The 23,079-nt window shown below is 41.1% G+C and overlaps 2 protein-coding genes across 6 annotated transcripts in view; one reads left to right on the top strand and one right to left on the bottom strand.

Moving 5' to 3' along the window:
- Window positions 1-23,079, top strand: part of syne2a (spectrin repeat containing, nuclear envelope 2a) — a 238,090-nt gene that overhangs the window by 5,622 nt on the left and 209,389 nt on the right. For 4 of the 5 annotated variants that reach the window (XM_061987177.2, XM_061987182.2, XM_061987181.2 and 1 more), the window contains exons 1-2: window positions 20,293-20,373; window positions 21,526-21,614. The gene's annotated coding sequence lies outside the window, so the exon portion shown is untranslated. Of the gene's footprint in view, window positions 1-20,292; window positions 20,374-21,525; window positions 21,615-23,079 lie in introns of those variants that run through there. The other variant, XM_061987178.2, reaches the window with a different exon arrangement.
- atp5mj (ATP synthase membrane subunit j) lies at window positions 12,529-18,671 on the bottom strand. Its single transcript, XM_072916144.1, has 4 exons — window positions 18,504-18,671; window positions 13,830-13,953; window positions 13,655-13,675; window positions 12,529-12,648 (listed from the first exon to the last, which is right to left on the bottom strand). The coding sequence occupies exons 2-4, from the start codon at window positions 13,951-13,953 to the stop codon at window positions 12,635-12,637; spliced, it is 159 nt and encodes a 52-aa protein (XP_072772245.1). The 5' UTR covers window positions 18,504-18,671; the 3' UTR covers window positions 12,529-12,634.

Below are 23,079 nucleotides of genomic sequence, written 5' to 3' on the forward strand. Positions count from 1 at the left end.
AACGTATTCGGGTGTTACCATTTAGTGGTCAATTGTACGGAATATGTACTTCACTGTGCAACCTACTAATAAAAGTCTCAATCAATCAATCAAAACACATAGAATCATCATACTGCTGTGATTATATGCATCAAGTGTTCATTCAAGGCTAAGGCAAAATATCGAGATATCTATCGTGTATCGCAATATGGCCTTAAAATATCGCAATATTAAAAAAAGGCCCTATCGCCCAGCCCTAGTTCAATGATGCCATTTTTGTTTGTCATGTATAATTTTGTCTATTTTGTGTTTATCCTTGAATAAACAGGTCAGTTTCTTGTTACCAGCCCTTTGAGACACTTGTGATTTAGGCTATATAAATAAACATTGATTGATTGATTGATTGATTGTGTAGTATTCAAACTCCCCTAATTCAGCTGGCTAGTTGTTATCAAGAGTACTAAAACCCTTTTCAACATGATTCTGACAACTAAGTAGGCTAAATAACTTTAAACTTTAATACATGCTCGGATAGGCCAGTATCGGTCAGTATCGGTATCGGTCAGTATCGGTATCGGATCGGAAGTGCAAAAACAATATCGGTATCGGATCGGAAGTGCAAAAACCTGGATCGGGACATCCCTAGTAGGAAGGGACGACGTTTTTTGGTATGTAGAATTACAGCTGACCCCATACTTGCCAACCCTCCCGAATTTTCCGGGAGACTCCCGAATTTCAGTGCCTATATACTCCTCCCCCTTAACCCCGCCCCCTGACCCCGCCCACCCCCATCCCCCCAATCTCCCGAATTCGGAGGTCTCAAGGTTGACAAGTATGGCTGACCCGGACATTCGAAAGTTCTCTTGCCGTCTGAGATGTGTTGTATCCGAAATAGCTGCAATCGCGCGTTTCCTTCACTTAGGTATTCATGTGTGATTTCCACAAGCATATGTACATGTAGAAGAAGGAGAAATACGGGCATTTCTGGATGACTCGTTTCCATCTTTCCAGTGGTTAGCTCCGGTTGTTATGAAGCTGGCTGTGGCGCCTTCTTTCAGGCGTCACTTCCTGTGTGTCTTTCTGACTTCACTTCCTCTCCGAAGTCAATTTGTAAACGATCAATGAGTCCATACAAAGCTAAGCGCGGGAGATTCAAGAAATACACGGCGCACTTACCCGTGTAAAAATTTGTCCGAGGAGGGGGACCTTAAGGCTGGTTTAGTGTGGCTGAAACAGGGCTTAGGCTAAATAATTATTCATTTAAGGGGTTATCCGGCTTAGTGTAGACATGGCCTAAGCCTGGAGAGGGGGTCCAGACTGAGGCCAAGGAAACAAAACCCTCATAGCCATAGTACACATAAGCATGTGTGTAAGAGGGAAACATCAAAGAACACAAAGGACATTAAAGACATTACAATTGCAGAGCTAATGCATCAGACAGTTCTACATACAGCCACAAAAGTAAAAACAACAACAAAAATAACATATACACTGTGGTAGTCTCTGCGGTGTTCCACGCCATCGTCTGCTGGGGTTGGGGGAAGCATGGTCAGAGACAGGAGCAGACCCAACAAAGCAACCAAGAGAGTCGACTACGCCCTCGGCCGCCCACTAACTCTCGGCCAGTGTCCAGTCCGCATGGATGAGCAAGGATGCGTCGAAGGAGACCGAGGGGTCCGATACACGCTCTTTCAGCAAGACACTGTGAAGCTTGTCCGTCCCGGCGCTCAGCTTCAGCTCCGCAGCCCTGTCTCTTCATCCGCATCTCCTCCAGTCTCTCCAAACGGACTCTGGTGTGGCAGAGACCCAGCAGCTGGTCTCCATGGCCAAAAGGCTCCAGGGAGGCAGATTCAGAAGTTCACAAAAATGCCACCTCTTGTCACACAGTCCCAAAGGGTCCCGTGAAAACAAGAGGGAAACACCAGGAACACAAAAAGATGACACAAGAGCACAGAGCTCCTGCAAACAGCAGCCACTACAGCGGCCCCATCATGAAAAAAAATAAAATAATAATAATAATTAAATGAAACCGGACCGGATGTACGCACTTTTACACAGCTAAGTTGAGACGTATCAAGAGTGTCTCACGCCAACTTCATGCTTCACGTACGCATTTTTATACATGCAGTGGTAGGGCTGGGTGGTATACCTGTTTTACAGTTAATACCGGTATATTTTAGAAAGTATTTGGCCACCTGCCTTGACTCAGGTATGTACTAGAAGTGCCATCCCATTCCTAACCCATAGGGCTTAATATGATGTCGGTCCACCTTTTGCAGCTATTACAGCTTCAACTCTTCTGGGAAGGCTGTCCACAAGGTTGCGGAGTGTGTTTATAGGAATTTTCGACCATTCTTTCAAAAGCGCATTGGTGAGGTCACACACTGATGTTGGTCGAGAAGGCCTGGCTCTCAGTCTCCGTTTTAATTCATCCCAAAGGTGTTCTATCGGATTCAGGTCAGGACTCTGTGCAGGCCAGTCAAGTTCAACCACACCAGACTCTATCATCCATGTTTTTATGGACCTTGCTTTGTGCATTGGTGCACATGTTGGAAGAGGAAAGGGCCCGCTCCAAATTGTTCGCACAAGGTTGGTAGCATGGAATTGTCCAAAATGTTTTGGTATCTTGGAGCAAAGCCCAACTCCTGAAAAACAACCCCACACCATAATTTCTCCTCCACCAAATTTGCATTTGCATTCTCCTGGCAACCTCCAAACCCAGACTCGTCCATCAGATTGCCAGATGGAAAAGCGGGATTCATCACTCCAGAGAACGTGTCTCCACTGCTCTAGAGTCCAGTGGCGACGTACTTTTCACCACTGCATCCGACCTGGTGATGTATGGCTTAGATGCAGCTGCTCAGCCATGGAAACCCATTCCATGAAGCTCTTTGCGTACTGTACATGGGCTAATTGGAAGGTCAGATAAAGTTTGGAGCTCTGTAGCAACTGACGGCGACCTCTTTGCATCCGCTGACCCCTCTCTGTCAGTTTACGTGGCCTACCACTTGGTGGCTGAGTTGCTGTTGTTCCCAAACTCTTCCATTTTCTCATAATAAAGCCAACAGTTGACTTTGAAATATTTAGGAGCGAGTAAATTTCACTATTGGATTTGTTGCACAGGTGGCATCCTATGACAGTTACACGCTGGAAATCATTGAGGGTGGCCCATTCTTTCACAAATGTTTGTAGAAACAGTCTCCATGCCTAAGTGCTTCATTTTATACACCAGGTGATTAGGACACCTGATTCTGATCATTTGGAAGGGTGGCCAAATACTTTTGGCAATATAGTGTATATTTGAGACAATACCACCAGACAGGTATCTTTTGATGTGTCTTTGTTACGGCCGTTTGCAGTGGTGCGCTAGCTGAAGACACCCACCCCTGCCAAATTCGACAGCGGCTGGCGGAGGCTCCTCTTTATTTACCAGAGGTAACGCACGGCGATGTAAAGATTAGACAGAAAGGCCGTCAGAGATGACAAACTGTCGCTGCTAATTGCTAAAGCTCGCAAATACAGTTGAGTTCAGATGAAACCCTTGCTGACGTCACACGTCGCTTGGCAACAGACCGCCTTTTAAAGGTACACTCATGCATTAACTATTTTCTCTAGTAACTAATTCCATTTTTTAAAGAGTGATTCAATTAATAATTCAATTACTTTTTTGGTTAAGTAACAAGTAACTATAATTAATTACTTATTTAAAGTAATTTTCAAAACACTGGTAGTAACTGTAATGTGGTGGTGAGTTGAAACTAAACACTGCATGTTTTGTTTAAAATAGCGATATATATCGTATATCGCGATTCGGCTTGAAAATACTGGGATTGTGACGATCTGTCACATTCACGTCTGGTTGTTTTTCCTTGGTTTGTGTTTCCTGTCAGCGCTCTTATTTTAGTTCCTTTTCCTGCTTGTCTCCCTGAGCGCTATTTCCCCTCACCTGCCGCTGATTGGCAGCCTGGCCACACCTGTTGCAATCAGCTGGTTGCTATTTATGCCTGCCTCGCCTTCCAGTCAGGGCTTGATGATTGTTTCCTGTTATCTTATTTTTTTTTTGTCATTAAAGTCATGTTTACCTGCGCTACGCCTGCCATTTCGGCATCTTTGGGTTCAAGACCAACAGAACATTTGATTTCAACAATGTAAAAGATCAAGGCACGGACACAAAATTCACTTATTCGCCCGTACATCTAATGCTTCATATTCATATTTGTGAGGACGTCTATTAATTAACGTAGGAGGTCATTTTGCCACCTATTGCTGCCGCGATGTGTTCCTGGGACTCCAGCACCAGCATGGCCAGGCAGGCGGACAGTTGCAGCCACCGGTCGAATTCTGTCAAATATTGCTGCTTTCCTCGAAAAAAGATACCAGTAGTGTGAAACGGTGATTAAAAAAAAAAAAGTAAGCTACCATCAATGTTCCCTCCAATTTTTCATGTGTGTGAGCAAACGCACAAACTCCCTGAGCATTCAGTGGAGCACGTGTGAGCAACATCAGACGTGCACACTGTGGCCACACCAGCGTCACACCTGTCCCAAACCGGACATCAAAACCATTTAAATGTTTTATTAAAATAATTTTCTAATATAAGTGATTTTGCCGGATACGAAGGTCCTGGGTTCGATCCTGTGCTCGGGATCTTTCTGTGTGGAGTTTGCATGTTCTCCCCGTGACTGCGTGGGTTCCCTCCGGGTACTCCGGGTACTCCGGCTTCCTCCCACCTCCAAAGACATGCACCTGGGGATAGGTTGATTGTCAACACTAAATGGTCCCTAGTGTGTGAATGTGAGTGTGGTCTGTCTATCTGTGTTGGCCCTGTGATGAGGTGGTGACTTGTCCAGGGTGTACGCCGCCTTCCGCACGAATGCAGCTGAGATAGGCTCCAGCACCCCCGCGACCCCGAACGGGACAAGCGGTAGAAAATGGATGGATGAATGGAAGGGATTTTGCCCTCTTACAATGATAATAACAAAAAAACATGTTTTTCATGACCTATGTGCTAGTATTGTATGTCTGGCTGCGGGTCCTGCCTTTAAAAGAAATGTTACCCCTTTAAGAGATTACATTTAGTTCCTGTAACTTTCTGTCTGTAAAATACATCTTTTTATAAGCATTTATGAAATCTAGTGACAATATTTCATGAACAATATCCTTGGATTAACATCCTTACTAAATGGCAGTAAAATAAGCACACATCTGATTGAGGAGTCATAGTGTTACAACCTGGCATTTACAGATTGTGTGGCGTTGGGGTTGTCCGACTTTTTGTGTGTCCATAAACGCAGCACTGGCTAAGTGCCATGAGTGCGTGTGTTGGTGCAGGTGAGACAGAGCGAGCGGCTTCTGTTGAAACGACGGATGACAACGTTGGTTTAAGCCTGGTTTGTATGGCAGAAAATTACCAGTTTTTATAGATAAAAGTTTTTTTACTCATGTTTTTGGTGTGGTTACAAACAGTTTTGCTCAATAAAGTGATTGATGGAATTCCTGTCCGTAAAGTGTCTCGACAGACGATAATTGAACTGTGTTAACAAAGATTGTTTTATTCATTGGGGACACTCTTGTTGTCACCTGTCACTCAGAGTTGCATTGCAAAATCATACAGAATTAATTGTAATGTGTTTATTTTGTTTAAAGTTCAGATAGGATTTTTGATTTTCTGCGCGGCATTAATTTGCTGTGGCAGAGGACGCGTGAGCAGTGCGCAATTGTGCAGGCGCGCACCTTAGAGGGAACGTTGGCTACCATTGTTTTGCGTCAATGTAAACTTCTTGTCAACATGCTTGCTCAGCCGTGTTGGGTAGCCCACATCGACAGAACACCGGCACAAATGGCACCGGAGACGGTGGAGGAATTGCCTGACTACCGCAAGAAACTCTCCTGGGTTATAATGATAAATTGAGTAAACTTCCATATCATTTTTGATATGCTGGCATGTTTAAATGTAAAACAAATATTACATTACAGGGTGCTCAGTGGCCTTGTGGTTAGAGTGTAGGTCGTGAGTTCAAACCCCGGCCGAGTCATACCAAACACTATTAAAATGGACCCATTACCTCCCTGCTTGGCATTCAGCATCAAGGGTTGGAATTGGGGGTTAAATCACCAAAATGATTCCCGAGCGCGGCCACCGCTGCTGCTCACTGCTCCCCTCACCTTCCAGGGGGTGGAGCAAGGGGATTGGTCAAATATAGAGGGTAATTTCACCACACCTAGTGTGTGTGTGACTATCAGTGGTACTTTAACATCATTTTCACATGAAAGTCTATTCTGGCTGTGAGCAGGCTCCAGAATGAGCACATTTTGTAGTAAATTACACAAGTTACATTTATATTGGGGGAAATCAAGAGCTCGGTGGGTAGAGCGGCCGTGCCAGCAACTTGAGGGTTGCAGGTTCGATCCCCGCTTACGCCATCCTAGTCACTGCTGTTGTGTCCTTGGGCAAGACACTTTACCCACCTGCTCCCAGTGCCACCCACACTGGTTTAAATGTAACTTAGATATTGGGTTTCACTATGTAAAGCGCTTTGAGTCACTAGAGAAAAGCGCTATATAAATATAATTCACTTCACTTCACCCATCTCTTCTAAAATTGTACGTGTCATTTAACGGCAGAAAGAAGCACTTCCTGCTCTTTGGCAGTGAATTCTCATTGGGCAGAGTGTGGGATCTCAAGCACATGGTTAATTGTGTGAATGCTCCAAAGCATTCACACATGGTTTTCTACACCAAAATTCATCTATTTATTATTATTATTATTCTTCTCCAGATTTTGGCGAGCTCTACCTTCCACATTTTTCACCCGATTCAAACCGTTCCAACTTCAAACTGTTCAGCCTATTCGGGAATCGCGGGCTTTCTTTTGACAAACTCCCCAAAATTCCCAGATTTCCCAGAATTCCAGATTTTCTGTGACATTTTTCCCATTCAAAATGAATTTGCCATTTTTCAAACTTCCACCATTTTTTAAATGTTTTAACCTATTCATACCATTCCACTATCCTGGAAATTTAAACTACCTTTTTTCCAAGTTCAAAAAAATTCCAGGATTTTCCAGTATTCCTGGTTTTCCAAAGCCCTATTTCCACCATTTTTTCTGGCGACTACTCCTTCCTCATTTTTTCACGCATTTGAACTGTTCCACCATCAAAACATTCCTCTTAATTAGGACAAAAAACAAAGTTGTTTTTTGAACTGGAAAATTTTCCGGTTTTCCCGAAATTCCAGGAATTCCGTGATACCATTTCTCAATTCAAATTGTTACTGCTTCAACATTTCTCGACTGATTTGAAAAATTCCAACACCAACCATTTCAACTCATTCAGGTTTTTTTTTTTTACTATTTAAAAAAAAAAAAAAATTCCCGCTTTTCCCGAAATTCCCAAATTTTTGGCAAATTTCCATTAAAATCAAGGGGACATTCTTCAAAGTTCCACAACTCCCACATTTTTCATCTGATTCAAACTGTTCCAACTTCAAAATATTCAGCCTGTTTGGGAATTGTGTGCTTTACTTTAACAATTCTAAAAAAATTCCAGGATTTCAGTTCAACTTCAGCATTGGAGCATTGACACGCAATTGCCTCATCTAGTTTCAACATGATTTGCATATTTTGAAAGAATTGGCCCTAAAAGGGTGCCTTGAGGAACGTCTCAGTTATGTAAATCACAATTTATGATCCCCAAAATGTCAAGGCAAGGATCTGCCAATGTGTTTACAGTGGCCCAAGTTCCTCTATTGCTTGCATTCTGTCACGTGGCTTCTTCTCGGAAGTGAAAAAAAGTGGTGGTCAACTAAGCTAAAATGGCCTCTGAGTACTTAAGGGGCCTAGATCTTCCTGCGAAAAATCTAACTCTGCAATGGAATAGATCCCTGTACTTAATCGGAAAAAGATTTGTCGAGTGATATCAAGGATTATCTGTCGGTGTCGTTCCCAGTCATCTCAAACTTTTTGGTGCTCCAGACTTCATTCGACATGACAAAACAGATGAAAAAGCATGGAGGTCTACAACGGCTTTGTGGGTGACTGGGTCAAAAAAATTGGTATCAATACTCTCCCGGATAAATATGCATCATTTTTGCTCGGGTGAGGTTGCATTTCATGATTTAACTTTGCTACGACAACTATCGACCCATGAACTGCTTATCGATTCAACAAAGTAACAATTACTGAATCTTCACCATATTTGATGTGTGTCCTGTTGTCAGATGTACTCTGACACATTTGTGTTAAGAATAAACAAGAAGGGAAACAGAAGTACCTTTCCTGATAAAGTATCATTGACCCTGACTTTCTGCTTTGTTTGTTAATAAATAAAATACACACAATATCAAGATAATTCTTCGTAATGAAATACTAAACAAGTGAAGTATATTAAAAATATATCAAACAAACCTGTACCAATGTGGTACCTGAAAACTCAAGCGTTCTTCAACTCTACTCCGTTTTAAGCTGGAGTGCTTGCCACTTTTCCTGTCGTCGTTCGTAAAATCTTGCACTTTTCCGTCCTTCTTGATTACTTCTCGAGAAACGTTGAAGAAAAGTTTATCCTTTTTGCGATTTGAACGGTTCCAACAGCCAAAAACAATGCAAGCATAGCTAATTTTGGCTAAATGGCGCCTAGTACCCATTAGGCCCTTTTCCACCGCAGGAACTTAAAGTTCCCCCTGTGTTTCCACCGAAAACTACCGGGTAGATTTAGTTCTTCAGGAACCTTTCGGCGTTCCTCCTAGCTAGCTGGGACTTTTCCAAGTGCCCAGGAACCTTTTCGTGGGTGGGCTGTACTGTCGAACGCTGATTAGTTGAACACAGTTGGGGGGTGTTCCTAAAACGTATTTTTCAAACCTACGACCGCGGCGACTTGTCTATTATTTTTTGTGTATTTTTATTACAAAAAACTTGACAACGGAGAGAAAGAAGAAGGAAAGGAGTTTTCAAAATGCAGGAACTTTTGTGGGGCATCTTTGTGCTGAAGAACGCTGATCAGTGGAACTATTTTTGAGTATTTTTAATCAGCTGTAGTTAGGGGTGTTTGTATTGAACCGTTTCGGTACGGGGGTTTCGGTTCGGTTCGGAGGTGTACCGAACGAGTACACATGCTAGCAGCGACCGGGCTAGGACAACATGTAAAAGCCAGAGCTGGAAGACCCTCCTGCCTCGTTAAGATCTCCCGTTTGGGAACACTTTGGCTGCGCGATACAACAATGGAGGACGGAGGTTTGCCGACATTGTTCAGCATCTGCTTCTGACAACACGTCAAACATGTTCCTGCTTCCGGCTCCCAGACCGTAGTCGAGGAGCGCAGGGGAGACACTCCTCCAGGGCCGATGTATTCTCGGGGGCAACACCCTTCACTCTACCCGGCAGTGGGTCTCCACAGCTCCGGACTCCAGGGTAAATGACGAGTCCGGCGATTAGTTGGAAATCGTGGCTTTATTGAGGTCTTGCACACAGCCAATTCAACAAAACAATAGCCACTCCCCGCACTCGCGCTACCGCTCCCTCACCTCGCTCGCCCACACACTCACCTCACATGCTGTCACATATTAAAGGGCCACACACACACATACGCTACTCTCATAACACATGCTAACCCATTTGAAGCGTCACCACTGCATTCAAGCAGCCTCTCCTCGGCGAGTCAGGCAGGGCTAAAGCAATAACAAATGTTTTTATAAGGCCATATTGCATTAAAAACTAGATTTTGACCCACTTCTATGGTGGAAGAACATTGAGCCCATATATCCTCTTACTGCCAAGTTAGCCAGGCTGGGGGGGAAAAAGAAAAGTTAATCTGAGGCTGAGGTGACTTGAAACTGTTTAATGTTGCACTTTTTATATGTAGAAGAAAAGTTTTGTCATTTTATTTAATCTGAAGCAACAACTTGAGGCAGTTTAATGTTGATTAACGTGGACCTTAAGCAAGTTGAAAAACGTATTGAGGTGTTACTATTTAGTGGTCAATTGTACGGAATATGTACTGTACTGTGCAATCTACTAATAAAAGTTTCAATCAATCAATCATAAAAAGCACTTTATATGTAGAAAGGTTTTGTTAAGAAACCATTCTGAGCCTTATCTTATTTAGTTTTTATTTTATATATGTTGACCACATTATCCCTGGCAATGGACCCTGTGTGTATATGTTATGCCATTGTTTACAAATTTGGTAAATAAATAACCAAAAAATGTATATTTTGTTGTTTTCTTACTGTACCGAAAATTAACCGAACTGTGACCTCTAAACCGAGGTACGTACCAAACCGAAATTTTTGTGTACCGTTACACCCCTAGCTGTAGTCTTTAAACTTAATGCAGTTTATTGTTCTTTACTATTTTTTACAAACTTAATTTCATTACGAGAAGTGGACGGACTCTTTTAAACGTATTTACGGAGGAGTATGAAGCGACAACCTCAGCTGCTTATTACTCTGAATTTGTTGGATAAATGTGGAAAAAAGGAGGCAGCACACGAGTGGAACAAAGGTAAATAACATCAAATATTAACTATTTACTTTAATACATGTTGTAAAAGTAGTCAGTGACACTCCATTTGTGTAGTTATTAGCCTCAACCCGAGTGAACAGAATGCTAATGCTAACAAGCTAACGCTAAAGCCGATGTGTTTGTGTTGTCGGCGTGAGATAAACACTGACATTTATCATTTATATAATGATATTTACACATGGACCAAAGGGTCTTACTCTCATGAATTCATCGTTTACTGAGAGGACAACTTTCTGACTGTTGGACGTTGCGGACAAAAGACTGACTTTTTATGAACAATTCGGTACACTTTATTTTTTAAATCATATCGTTTTGTATTTCAATTACTTACTTTTTAGCAAATTACCTCCAACCTAATATTGTCTGTTTATTTACATGGTATCAGTGCAGAAATATACTAAACCACTCCTCCGTACGTCATCAGCCGGACTTGTATGAACCACCCTGAACTGTGAAATGCGGTGGAAACACAAACCACACACTTCTACAGGAACCTATAGATCAAGGAACCAACTTTTGGTGGAAAAGGGCCTCTTGAAAACAGACGCTCGCATGACCACGCATATTTAATAAGCCGGACATGACATGAATAAAAAAGCAGTATGTTGTTTTTAGGAATTTTCTGCAAAAATGTTTGATATCCCTGCTTTAGGGACGTTCAATTTTAATTATCTTCAAAGCCAAACGGACATAGAAGTCCTTCATTTTTCAAAGGGATCAATGCATTTCAGTAATGAGCAAAAATATCAAACATTTCATTTTTATTTAATTTAGTTTTGACTCTTTTAAATGTCTTTTCAAACTTTATTAATGTAGCCCTTTCCATACATAAAAAATCTGATATTGTTTACATTTAGTAAAATCACTCGTTATGCAAATACATGCTAATTGACAAACGTGACAGATGATCAAAAGGCCTTCCAAGGGTTAAGATAAAAATAAATTGGAGAGATTCGAGCCAAAAAAGTACCAAAAATAAATGAATCCCTTTAAAAAAAACAAAGGACTTGCGTTATGTTTGGCTTTGAGGTATTGTCATACAACCTATCCAACCATCCACTTTCTACCGCTTGTCCCGTTCGGGGCTTCGGGGGCTGCTGGAGTTTTGCCCAATTGGCGACACGCTCGTTTTTTTTACAATTTATTTCTTTGATTCAACAAATACCCACTTCTTCTCACTCACTTTCTTCCTTCTCATGTTTGGAAAACAAAGTTATGTGGATCTCTTGCTTGCAATTTAAAGCATAACAATTAGCCGAGATACAGCGCTTGTCTCAAAACACTTAAGTTGAGGTACCACTCTACTTTATTTAGTTCACTAGACGCCACTACTTTTCCCATTCAAAGCATTCATCAAAATTTCACATCTTTTGCCGTTTTCTTACCAAAATGTTTTTATTTATACTTGTAATGTGTATGCTTTAAAAAAAAACAAAAAAAACAGCAGTTTTTAGGAGAAGCTGACACTAATGTAGAGTAATAGTTTACTGTATAACTTTATTCCCATAAAACATGCCAAAAGTCCATGTGGGGGCTCTGTAAAGCATGTGCGACATAAGAACATTGGTAGCATTGACAGGAAGCGGCAATGTCAGTAAACCGCCTACGCAGCAGACCAGTGAGTGAGTCATTCTGACAAAATCAATTTATCTCAGAAAAACTCTGCTGTGACTGTAAGGTCTTTAAGCACACACAACAGACGCTTGATTAGGTACACCTGCAAAGCTCTGAGTCAAAGAGTAAACAAAAAGGATTTGCTATGGGCTAACAACCTTGTAGTGATGCGAACTTCCACCCATGCGACACTTTAATAAAATGATACTATTGGTATCAGCACTATCCAAACTAATAAGTAAAACAGCAACAAGAAAAATAGGCTGTTAATGTTCAAGTGAGCTTCACCTGTCATAATTGTGCTTATGCTGTTAAATCGGCATGGCAAAGCACAAAGTATAATTTTGGTGTATGGGATGTATCAACTAAATAGGAAACCTTGAGCCAATATAATTCAAATCATTAAAAAAGCAAGTATGTTGGTTGACTGACAATTTTATTAATTCCATATTAACAAGATGTCCATGAATCCGGGCGGGGAGGTCAATTTTACAACAGGTGGGGTTGGTCAACAGGGTTTAAAACCTAATGAGCAGGCTCTGCAAAGACAAAACCTCATTTAGGGCAACTTGACAAAAAAACTTATTTTACTGACATCTAGAGGACAACACATGTTACAGCAGACTATTTGACATACAGGCATCCCTCGCCGCATCTGCTTCAAATATTGTCTCTACTACATTTTAGATTTTTTTATATACATGTACACGGTACAGGCCAAGCATTTGGACACACCTTCTCATTCAGTGGGTTTTCTTTATTTTCATGACTATTTACATTGTAGATTGTCCCTGAAGGCATCAAAACTATGAATGGACACATGTGGAGTTACGTACTAAACAAAAAAAGGTAAAATAACTCAAAACATATTTTATATTCTAGTTTATTCAAAGTAGCCACCCTTTGCTCTGATTACTGTTTTGCACACTCTTGGCATTCTCTCAATGAGCTTCAAGAGGTAGTCAGGGTTTTCACTTCACAGGTGTCATAGTTTTGATGCCTTCAGTGACAATCTACAATGTAAATAGTCATGAAAATACATTGAAATGAGAAGGTGTGTCAAAACGTTTGGTCTGTACTGTATATATATTTAACAATTTATTTTAAAGCATAGTCTAAAGATGTTTGGTACTAAATTAGGCATTTTCAAGCATAAACATGGCTAACTAAACCAAAACTAGCAACACCACAGTAGTATTAACTCAATCAGACTGTGCTGTTTAGTATTGTGGCCACTGATTGGTTTAGCCTCAGTGTAACAGGTGTTATTTCATGTCCAGAGGGCACCCATGTAAAAAATAAAATAAAACAATTTTTTTTAGAAGTGCTCTAGCTGTGAAAATGTTTGATTAAAAAACGATTCCTTCTTTGCAGAAATCATTTTATCACGGTCATGTCCGTATCCAATTAACAGCGATAAGCGAGGGATGACTGTACTCCACAAAACAAGCTAATTGATTAAATTATACATTTACACAATGTTGGTGACTGCCAATCAAAAACTACAATATTGTTATTAAAAACATGAGCAGGGAGGTTACTTACTGTCCTTCACAGCTTTCTTGCCTAGAATGAGGACAGAAAAATACTGTAAATCACATCTGATATCCCTAAGACTATGTTCCATTTATACCTTCAGTGAGATGATTTATTTGGATTGCGGCCATCTCAAAAAATGTTTGCACAAATATTGAGATACTACTGCAAATCCCCAACTCACCTCCGTATGAGATTTTGTAGTAGAGAACCGTCATGATGCCGAAACCCACCCAAATCTCCGGGTATGCCTTGGTGTAGTAAGGGCCCATCTTGGACCACCAGTTTGCAAACATGCGCCCAGCCATCTGTGGGGGAAAAATGCAAAATCACAAACCACATTTAATTTGCTTATTTCTGCTCATTCTCCAAAACGTTTAAAAGAACTGAGAACCTGTGGAACTACACAAAATGGTTCAACATCCTCTGCAGTTCAATTTGACATAGCAGGCTAATATTATTTCTGCACATAAACTGCTAGCATTACCCTCAGCTGTGTCAATAATGCTGCTTGACTTTTTACTTGTCAGTCCATTTATGCAAAATGCCAAAGTTACATTGTAAGGTGCATTTAACTAAGTATTTCTTAAAACTAGAGTATTGTTACCAGCGCCACAGTGTGGTGTATTTGTGATAGCACAGGTGACAGTGTAGGGGTTCATGTTTTACCTTTGACAAAGGTTTCATCGTTTACAGGGTTTGCCCTAAACTGCCAAAATACCTGTGGCGCCGGGGGCATGGTCCCTATGACGTCATTGAGTAATTTGCAACTATATGATTTTCTTTAAAAAGGATAAAAACATTTAAATCTGTTATTTAATAATAACATTTTTTCATCGTTTTGCCATATTTTCCATTGTTGCTGCTTTTTGTTGAGATTTTTTCAAGCGTTTACAGAATTAATGACTTTTTTATTAAAAACAACTAGCAGCAAATCTAGCATCTTCTTCTGGTGTTATTATAAAATGTACTTGGGTTTAAAGGCTCTACTTCTGTCTCTCGATGTCCCTGATGAAAGAACAGCTGCTGCGATCACAACGTCACAACTGGCATTGTTGCGCAGGTTGCATTTTCTCTTAAAAGCGCCACTGTCCTCTTAATATTTGCACATTTTGTAGATGACTGGCCACGGGTATATCTGCAATATATATAAAAATCATATCCACATCATAGACATGCTGACAACGCTCCAGACAATGGCGTGCATTTTGTTTACAACCGGTATCAAGAGAGCGGTTTTCAGTGATCAAAGTATTTTTTCCGATGGTCAAGTTTTCGGTACATCACTTGTCAATAGTGTGCAAATAATAGGCTATAATATATATCAATTCATACTGTAACGACCAAACCAGACTTTGTGTGATTTCTTCTGGGGGCTACAATATTTTATATTATATTACTTTAATTCATTTAAGTAAAAAAAAATCTTATTTTCAAGGTGTAGCAGTAATAAAAATGCAGTGGCGGCGCACCACATTCAATTACATTAAGGGTAAACCCTGTTGTAGCGGGGATGTATATATTTTCAAGTATATATATATATATATATATATATATATATATATATATATATACACCGTATTTTTCGGACTATAAGTCGCAGTTTTTTTTCATAGTTTGGCCGGGCACCAGTGCGACTTATATATGTTTTTTTCCTTTTTTTATTATGCATTTTCAGCAAGTGCGACTTATACTCCGGTGCGACTTATACTCCGAAAAATACGGTATATATATATAGATATATATATATATATAGATATATATATATATAGAATCCGTTCATGAATGAGTATATCCGTTTGGCCACCGTGTTCAATGGAGAAGTCTGATCTACAAAATTTGCAGGCAGCATACCGTATTTTCCGCACTATAAGGCGCACCTAAAAACCACAAATTTTCTCAAAAGCTGACAGTGCGCCTTATAACCCGGTGCGCTTTATATATGGATAAATATTAAGATTCATTTTCATAAAGTTTAGGTCTCGCAACTACGGTAAACAGCCGCCATCTTTTTTCCCCGTAGAAGAAGCGCGCGGTGCATGCTGGGATATGTGACGTTTCATTTCCATTTGTGTGTTTATGTAAAGACCCCAAAATGGCTCCTATTAAGTGTGTTGTCTGTCTAATTATAAATAATGCAGACGAGGCGTGTTAACTGAGTTCTCAACGTTTACTCACAGCGTGCTCATAACCACATTCTAACTCCCAGCATACAACAACGCTTCTCAGGGCTACCGCGCATGCTCGTAACTATCGTTGCATGCTGGGTAGTGTAGTTGTTATATTTGCTAGCTCATAACAGCACATTAAGAGACACGCTTACGCGCTTAATTCAATACTCGCCGTCATTCCGGGTGGATTGACAAAAGACCTCCAGCCGCTAGATATTGGTGTCAACAGGGCATTCGAAGCTAGACTGCTAACTGCGTGGGAACAGTGGATGACGAAGAAGCGCGCGGTGCATGCTGGGATATGTGACGTTTCATTTCCATTTGTGTGTTTATGTAAAGACCCCAAAATGGCTCCTATTAAGTGTGTTGTCTGTCTAATTATAAATAATGCAGACGAGGCGTGTTAACTGAGTTCTCAACGTTTACTCACAGCGTGCTCATAACCACATTCTAACTCCCAGCATACAACAACGCTTCTCAGGGCTACCGCGCATGCTCGTAACTATCGTTGCATGCTGGGTAGTGTAGTTGTTATATTTGCTAGCTCATAACAGCACATTGAGAGACACGCTTACGCGCTTAATTCAATACTCGCCGTCATTCCGGGTGGATTGACAAAAGACCTCCAGCCGCTAGATATTGGTGTCAACAGGGCATTCGAAGCTAGACTGCTAACTGCGTGGGAACAATGGATGAGAGAAGGCGAACACACCTTCACTAAGACGAGGAGGCAGCGCCAGACGACGCCAACATCTGCCAGTGGATCGTAAATTTGCCCAACTTTTCACTTCGGACACCGAAGACGAAGGATTTACGAATGAAGAATAACTTCAGAAAGTGAGCGCTATGTTTATTTTGTGTGTTGTGACATTAACGTTCGAGCAACATTATGTTGCTATTGCTCTGCACTATTTTGAATTTTACTATGTTTGTGATTGCACATTTGCGTACATTTTGGGAGTGAACAGAGTTGTTAGAACGCTGGTTTTTAATATATTATTAAAGTTTGACTGACCTATCTGACTGTTTTTTTGACATTCCCTTTAGCGCAGCGTAGGCGCGGCTTATAGTCCGGGGCGGCTTATTGGTGGACAAAGTTATGAAATATGCCATTCATTGAAGGTGCGGCTAATAATCCGGTGCGCCTTATAGTGCGGAAAATACGGTACTCCTTCCCCTTCGAGCAGTCCTGGATGAACTGAAATTATTTTTTCCAATCATTTTGGAATTTGCAAGCGTACTTCTTCTTCTTACTCGTCCTCGCCATGTCTCTTCTTCGTTCTTCTGCTTCGTTTCTGTTATGTTTTTGGACATTACTACTTGCCGTAGTTTTGAAGCAATGCATGATGGGAATCCGGATGTTGTGTGTCAGTGTATTAACTTGCCGGCTGGAATAAACACACTCTGAGAAATAGCCACGTGCCTGCCTACTTTATGGGTTATATATAAACCTATGGATAACGGAGACATATATAATAGTCTCCTTTTCAGGTTGTACAGGACGCTAAAGGCACTGCCTTTAAGGCACGCCCCCAATATTGTTGTCTGGGTGGAAATCGGGAGAATGGTTGCCCCGGGAGATTTTCGGGAGGGGCACTGAAATTCGTGAGTCTCCCGGGAAAATTGGGAGGCTTGGCAAGTATGGGTTATATTGTTAAGCGTTCCATGTGATTTTGGAACCTTGTTTACATTGATTGTATGAGTGTTTTCTATGCTTGTGTCGACATTTTCTTTCCTTTCTGCCATGATAGCTGAGAGGATTATAACCTGAGGAAGGTCATATTTTAAATAAAAATGTTTATAGATCACGGCATGGCGCAGTGAAAGAGTGGCCGTGCGCGACCCGAGGGTCCCTGGTTCAATCCCCACCTAGTACCAACCTCGTCATGTCCGTTGTGTCCTGAGCAAGACACTTCACCCTTGCTCCTGATGGCTGCTGGTTAGCGCCTTGCATGGCAGCTCCCGCCATCAGTGTGTGAATGTGTGTGTGAATGGGTAAATGTGGAAGTAGTGTCAAAGCGCTTTGAGTACCTTGAAGGTAGAAAAGCGCTATACAAGTACAACCCACTTATCATTTATCATTTATATAGCAATAATTATCTATATTGACCGATATCGTGATACAGGATACCGGATTGTAAATAATTCAATGTATATACTCTGATGATTAACTTGTGTGATGACTGCATTAGGCTATAGTATATATTTGTACCATGAATTGATTAACGTGGACTCCGACTTAAACAAGTTGAAAAACTTATTCGGGTGTTCCATTTAGTGGTCAATTGTACGGAATATGTACTGTACTGTGCAATCTACTAATAAAAGTCTAAATCAATAAAAAATAAAAAAACAGTTTTTAGCCATATCGCCAAGCCCTAATAAGGTGAATACGACCTAGCTAATTATTGTTGTATATTGGCAAACTGTTCGAATATTTCCAGTGTGTCGCGCCTATGAGCATAACATTTAGGACAAAAGTCATGTTATTTGTCAAAAAGTAATAACCATATCTGTTCCGTGAACCACAGCGGACGCTAACAAGATTAGCTTTAGGCTAGCTCGCATAAGCATAACCCGGCGTGCAGCACACACTGTACGGTTGAATAAATATATTCTACTTCCTAAGGGCTGCAACGTACAAAGTAAGGATATGATTGGAATGATTTAAAACGTGCAAGTATTACCTTTGTGTTTGTCGCGCAGCAGAGAGAAGGTCAAGCTAGCAGCAGCAAGTCGCCCGATGTCAAAGTCGTGGTGGAGAAGCTTCTTCTACTCTAAAATATGCCGTTTGACTCTTGATTGCCTCTCACAGGAAGCATGCGGTATTACACTTTATGATTTCTCATTCCTGTTGTTTGCTCTTTTTGTATTCATTACAGCTATATTTTTTTAAATGAGTATTGCTATTAATGACAAACTTAAAATAGAAACAGAAAAATACATTGATGCGGTGAATTAAAATATTGTCTTAAAAACAACAACAAGTGTGTCCTTGTAATTGTTATGATCATGTTTAGTTTAGTTATGTTCTGTTAGTTTTGGACTTCTTTAGTTCCTGGTTGCACTTCCTTGTTTGAGTTTGTTACCATGGTTACTTATTATTTTCACCTGCCGCTAATTGTGTTCCCGACGCGCACCTGTTTGCCATCACTGACACTATTTAAGCCTGCCTTTCTGTTCACTCGTCCTGGCTTCCTTGTTTGCGGTAAGCAACAGTCACCTTTCTGTATTCTTGTTCTAGACTCTGTGCCTAGTTATCAGACTCTGTGCTAAAGTTGTTGCCTTAGCTTCCCGTGCGTTCGGCACACTTTTCTTGTGCTTGTTTTCTGTTTGGCTATGATTTATGTTAAATAAACCATCTCTTACCTTCACGTTGTCGTCCGGAGTGTCCATTTGCATCTTGGGAGAACAAAATCCGCATCGATCGTGACAGTAATGAAATGTGTGTTGGGCAGAGATTGATGTTAACCACACCTTTGGGGACATTTTTTTTTAACATTGATTGATTGAGACTTTTATTAGTAGGTTGCACAGTGAAGTACATATTCCGTACAATTGACCACTAAATGGTAACACCCGAATAAGTTTTTCCAACTTGTTTAAGTCGGGGTCCACTTAAATTGATTCATGATACAGATATATACTATCATCATAATACAGTCATCACACAAGATAATCATCAGGGTGTATACATTGAATTATTTACAATTCGGGCTGTGGAGGGGGAGTAGGTTTGGTTGTTATCATCAGTCATCAACAATTGAGAACAGAGAAATGGATATTGAAACAGTGTAGGTCTGACTTGGTAGGATATGTACAGCAAGTAGTGGACATAGAGAGAGAGAGATCAGAAGGCATAAGAAAAGTATCTACATTTGATTGTTTACATTTGATTATTAACAATCCGGGGAGGGTGTTAGTTTAGGGTTGAAGTTGCCTGAAGGTGTACTTTTATTGCGGTATTGAAGGAGGATAGAGATGCCCTTTCTTTTATACCTGTTGGGAGCGCATTCCACATTGATGTGGCATAGAAAGAGAATGAGTTAAGACCTTTGTTAGATCGGAATCTGGGTTTAACGTGGTTAGTGGAGCTCCCCCTGGTGTTGTGGTTATGGCGGTCATTTACGTTAAGGAAGTAGTTTGACATGTACTTCGGTATCAGGGAGGTGTAGCGGATTTTATAGACTAGGCTCGGTGCAAGTTGTTTTACTCTGTCCTCCACCCTGAGCCAGCCCACTTTGGAGAAGTGGGTAGGAGTGAGGTGGGATCTGGGGTGGAGGTCTAGAAGTAATCTGACTAGCTTGTTCTGGGATGTTTGGAGTTTAGATTTGAGGGTTTTGGAGGTGCTAGGGTACCAGGAGATGCATGCGTAATCGAAAAATTGTTGAATCCTCATGGTGCTTTTGTTGACCAGAGAGGAGATTCTATAGAGAAATCTCGTTCGTTGGTTGACCTTTTTGATTACCTTACACAGCAATGGATGGAAAACGCGTTGCTGGCCTGGCATGTTGGACTGGTTCAAGCAAAGCAGAAACACAAAACAAGCATAATCAGGTAAGAATGACAACTATTCTATTGATTTTGAAATTAAAAGTTAAAGTACCACTGATAGTCACACACACACACTAGGTGTGGTGAAATTACTCTCTGCATTTGACCAATCCCCTTGTTCCACAACCAGGGTGAGGGGAGCAGTGAGCAGCAGTGGTGGTTGCGCTCGGGAACCATTTTGGTGATTTAACCCCCAATTCCAAACCTTGATGCTAAGTGCTAAGCAGGGAGGTAATAGGTCTCATTTTTATAGTCTTTGGTATGACTCGGCCAGGGTTTGAACTCACAACCTACCGATCTCAGGGTGGACACTCTAACCACAAGGCCACTGAGCAGATGTTCCATTATATCAGGTCTGTGACTTGCCTGTAAAGGAATGACCACCTGAAGACCCAGAAGCATATCTAAAGGCCCAGCAACACCTACTGAGGGCCCCCAGATGTTGTTGTATTATCGTCTCTTGGACTCTTATGTCAATATCTGCTTACTTTCTGCTCTAATGCGCTTCCATACAGACTTTTTAAACTTTACTATGCACATATTTCTTGTTGGCCCTGCGATGAGGTGACGAATGCAGCTGAGATAGGCTCCAGCACTCTCTGCGACCCAAAAGGGACAAGCGGTAGAAAATGGATGGATTTTAAGCTAGTTTAGCAGTTAGCATCTATTAGCATACCTGCTCCTGGCATTCTCTTGGTGCACAACATGTTTAGCCTCGCCTTACAGTGATAATGGTACAAATGCAGTTCATGTGCCGCAATTGAGATTAATAATATCAATTTAGGTGAGCGACTCCTCACTGTGTATGGAGACACACAAATTACCTGTTAGCTTGACAGTGGGGGGAGTAAACATAAATACAGTGTCAGCCAGAGGGGATTGGCATTTGTGATTAGCATTAAAGGTATTAATCAGCAATAGCGATCATGTACTTGTTCATAAAAATTGGACGATACTGATCAATATCAAGCTGTAAAAGCTTCCTGGAAGTTTTTCTAGGGTTCCTTACGTGTTCTGCGCCAAATGCCTCCAAGCATGTGTTATGGAGCTTGTTCTGTGCGGCCTGAACTCCTGTTGTTGTTTTCTTTAGTGTACACTCTTTATTTACTTTTAACAAAGTTTTGAGTTTATTTATTGGCGGTGCATCTCCTACAGAGCTGGTGGAGTCTGCAGGGGACTCAACAGACTCAGAGAAACTGGAGCCAGCGGACATTTGCATCCTTGACTGATCCCCAACTTAAAAGGTATCAACCAGCTTTAATCCGTTTTATCATTTTCAAATACATTTTGAGTGTAAGCATTTTTAATGTTGCAACATCCAATAGGGTTGTTAAAAATGCCGTCTGAAATGGCAACAGATAAAAAAAGAGGGCCTGAAGCCACGTCCTCTTCCTCGCTTCTGCAAAGATCTCCATCTTCCCAAGCAACTGTATAGAGTTCAGTCAGCGGAATCGCTTCCTGGACGCAACAATGGAAGTCAAGACGGAGTTGCCAAAGCAGAACTTTGCCAAATGAGGCAGATTGGGAGCAGAAGTAACAATCTTGGCTGGAAGCTACTTTGGAACAAGATGATAATCGCACTCTAAAGACTGCTTGGAGCATTTATAGTGCATCTGTGACCTACTAGGACAAGGGTGTTGTTTTTATTGAGGCCTATGTCGCAATGAGGGCTGCCCTCATAGAGCCACATTAAATGACGTAGCAGACCACATCAAATGGTGTGGCGTACCACATTAAATTACATGGAAGTCCACATTGAATGACGTGACGGGCCACATGAATTGAAATGGCAAACCACTTTGAATGATGTGGTGGACCACATTAAATGACATGGATTAACTAGTTGAATGTTGTGATGGGACACACTAAATTATGTGATGGGCCATTTCAAATGATGTGGTGTACCAGATTAAATGACATGGAAGTCCACATTGAATGACTTGACAGGTCCCGTTAAATGAAATGACAAACCACTTTAAATCATGTGGAAGACCACATTGAATGATGTGATGGACAACATTAAATGTCATGGATTAATTAGTTGAATGATGTGACGGGCCAGATTAAATTACGTGATGGGCCACATAAATGATGTGGCAGACCACATTGAATGATGTAGAAGACCACATTGAATGATGTGACGGGTCACATTAAATGAAATGGCAAACCACTTTGAATGAAGTGGCACCACATCAAATGACATGGAATACCTTATTGAATAACGGGACGGGCCACATTGAATGAGGTGGCAGACCATATTGAATGATGTAGAAGAACACATTGAATGATGTGACGGGCCACAATAAATGAAATAGCAAACCACTTTGAATGACGTGGCACCACATCAAATGACATGGAATACCTCATTGAATGACGTGACGGGCCACATTGAATGATGTGGCAGACCACACTGAATTATGTGGAAGACCACATTGAATGACGTGACAGGCCACTTTAAATTAAATGGCAAACCACTTTGAATGACGTGGCACCACATTGAATGATGTGGAAGACCACATTGAATGACGTGGTGGACCACATTAAACCTCATCAAATGATTAGGAATACCTCATTGAATGAAGCAACAGGCATACCACGTTGAATGACGTGATGGTCCAAATTAAATAAAGTGGCAAACCACATTGAAAGATGTGGCACACAACATTGAATGACGTGATGGGCCATATCAAATGAAGCCTCAAACCATGT

This window comes from Nerophis lumbriciformis, linkage group LG26, assembly GCF_033978685.3.
Source record: "Nerophis lumbriciformis linkage group LG26, RoL_Nlum_v2.1, whole genome shotgun sequence".
Lineage (NCBI taxonomy): Eukaryota > Metazoa > Chordata > Actinopteri > Syngnathiformes > Syngnathidae > Nerophis > Nerophis lumbriciformis.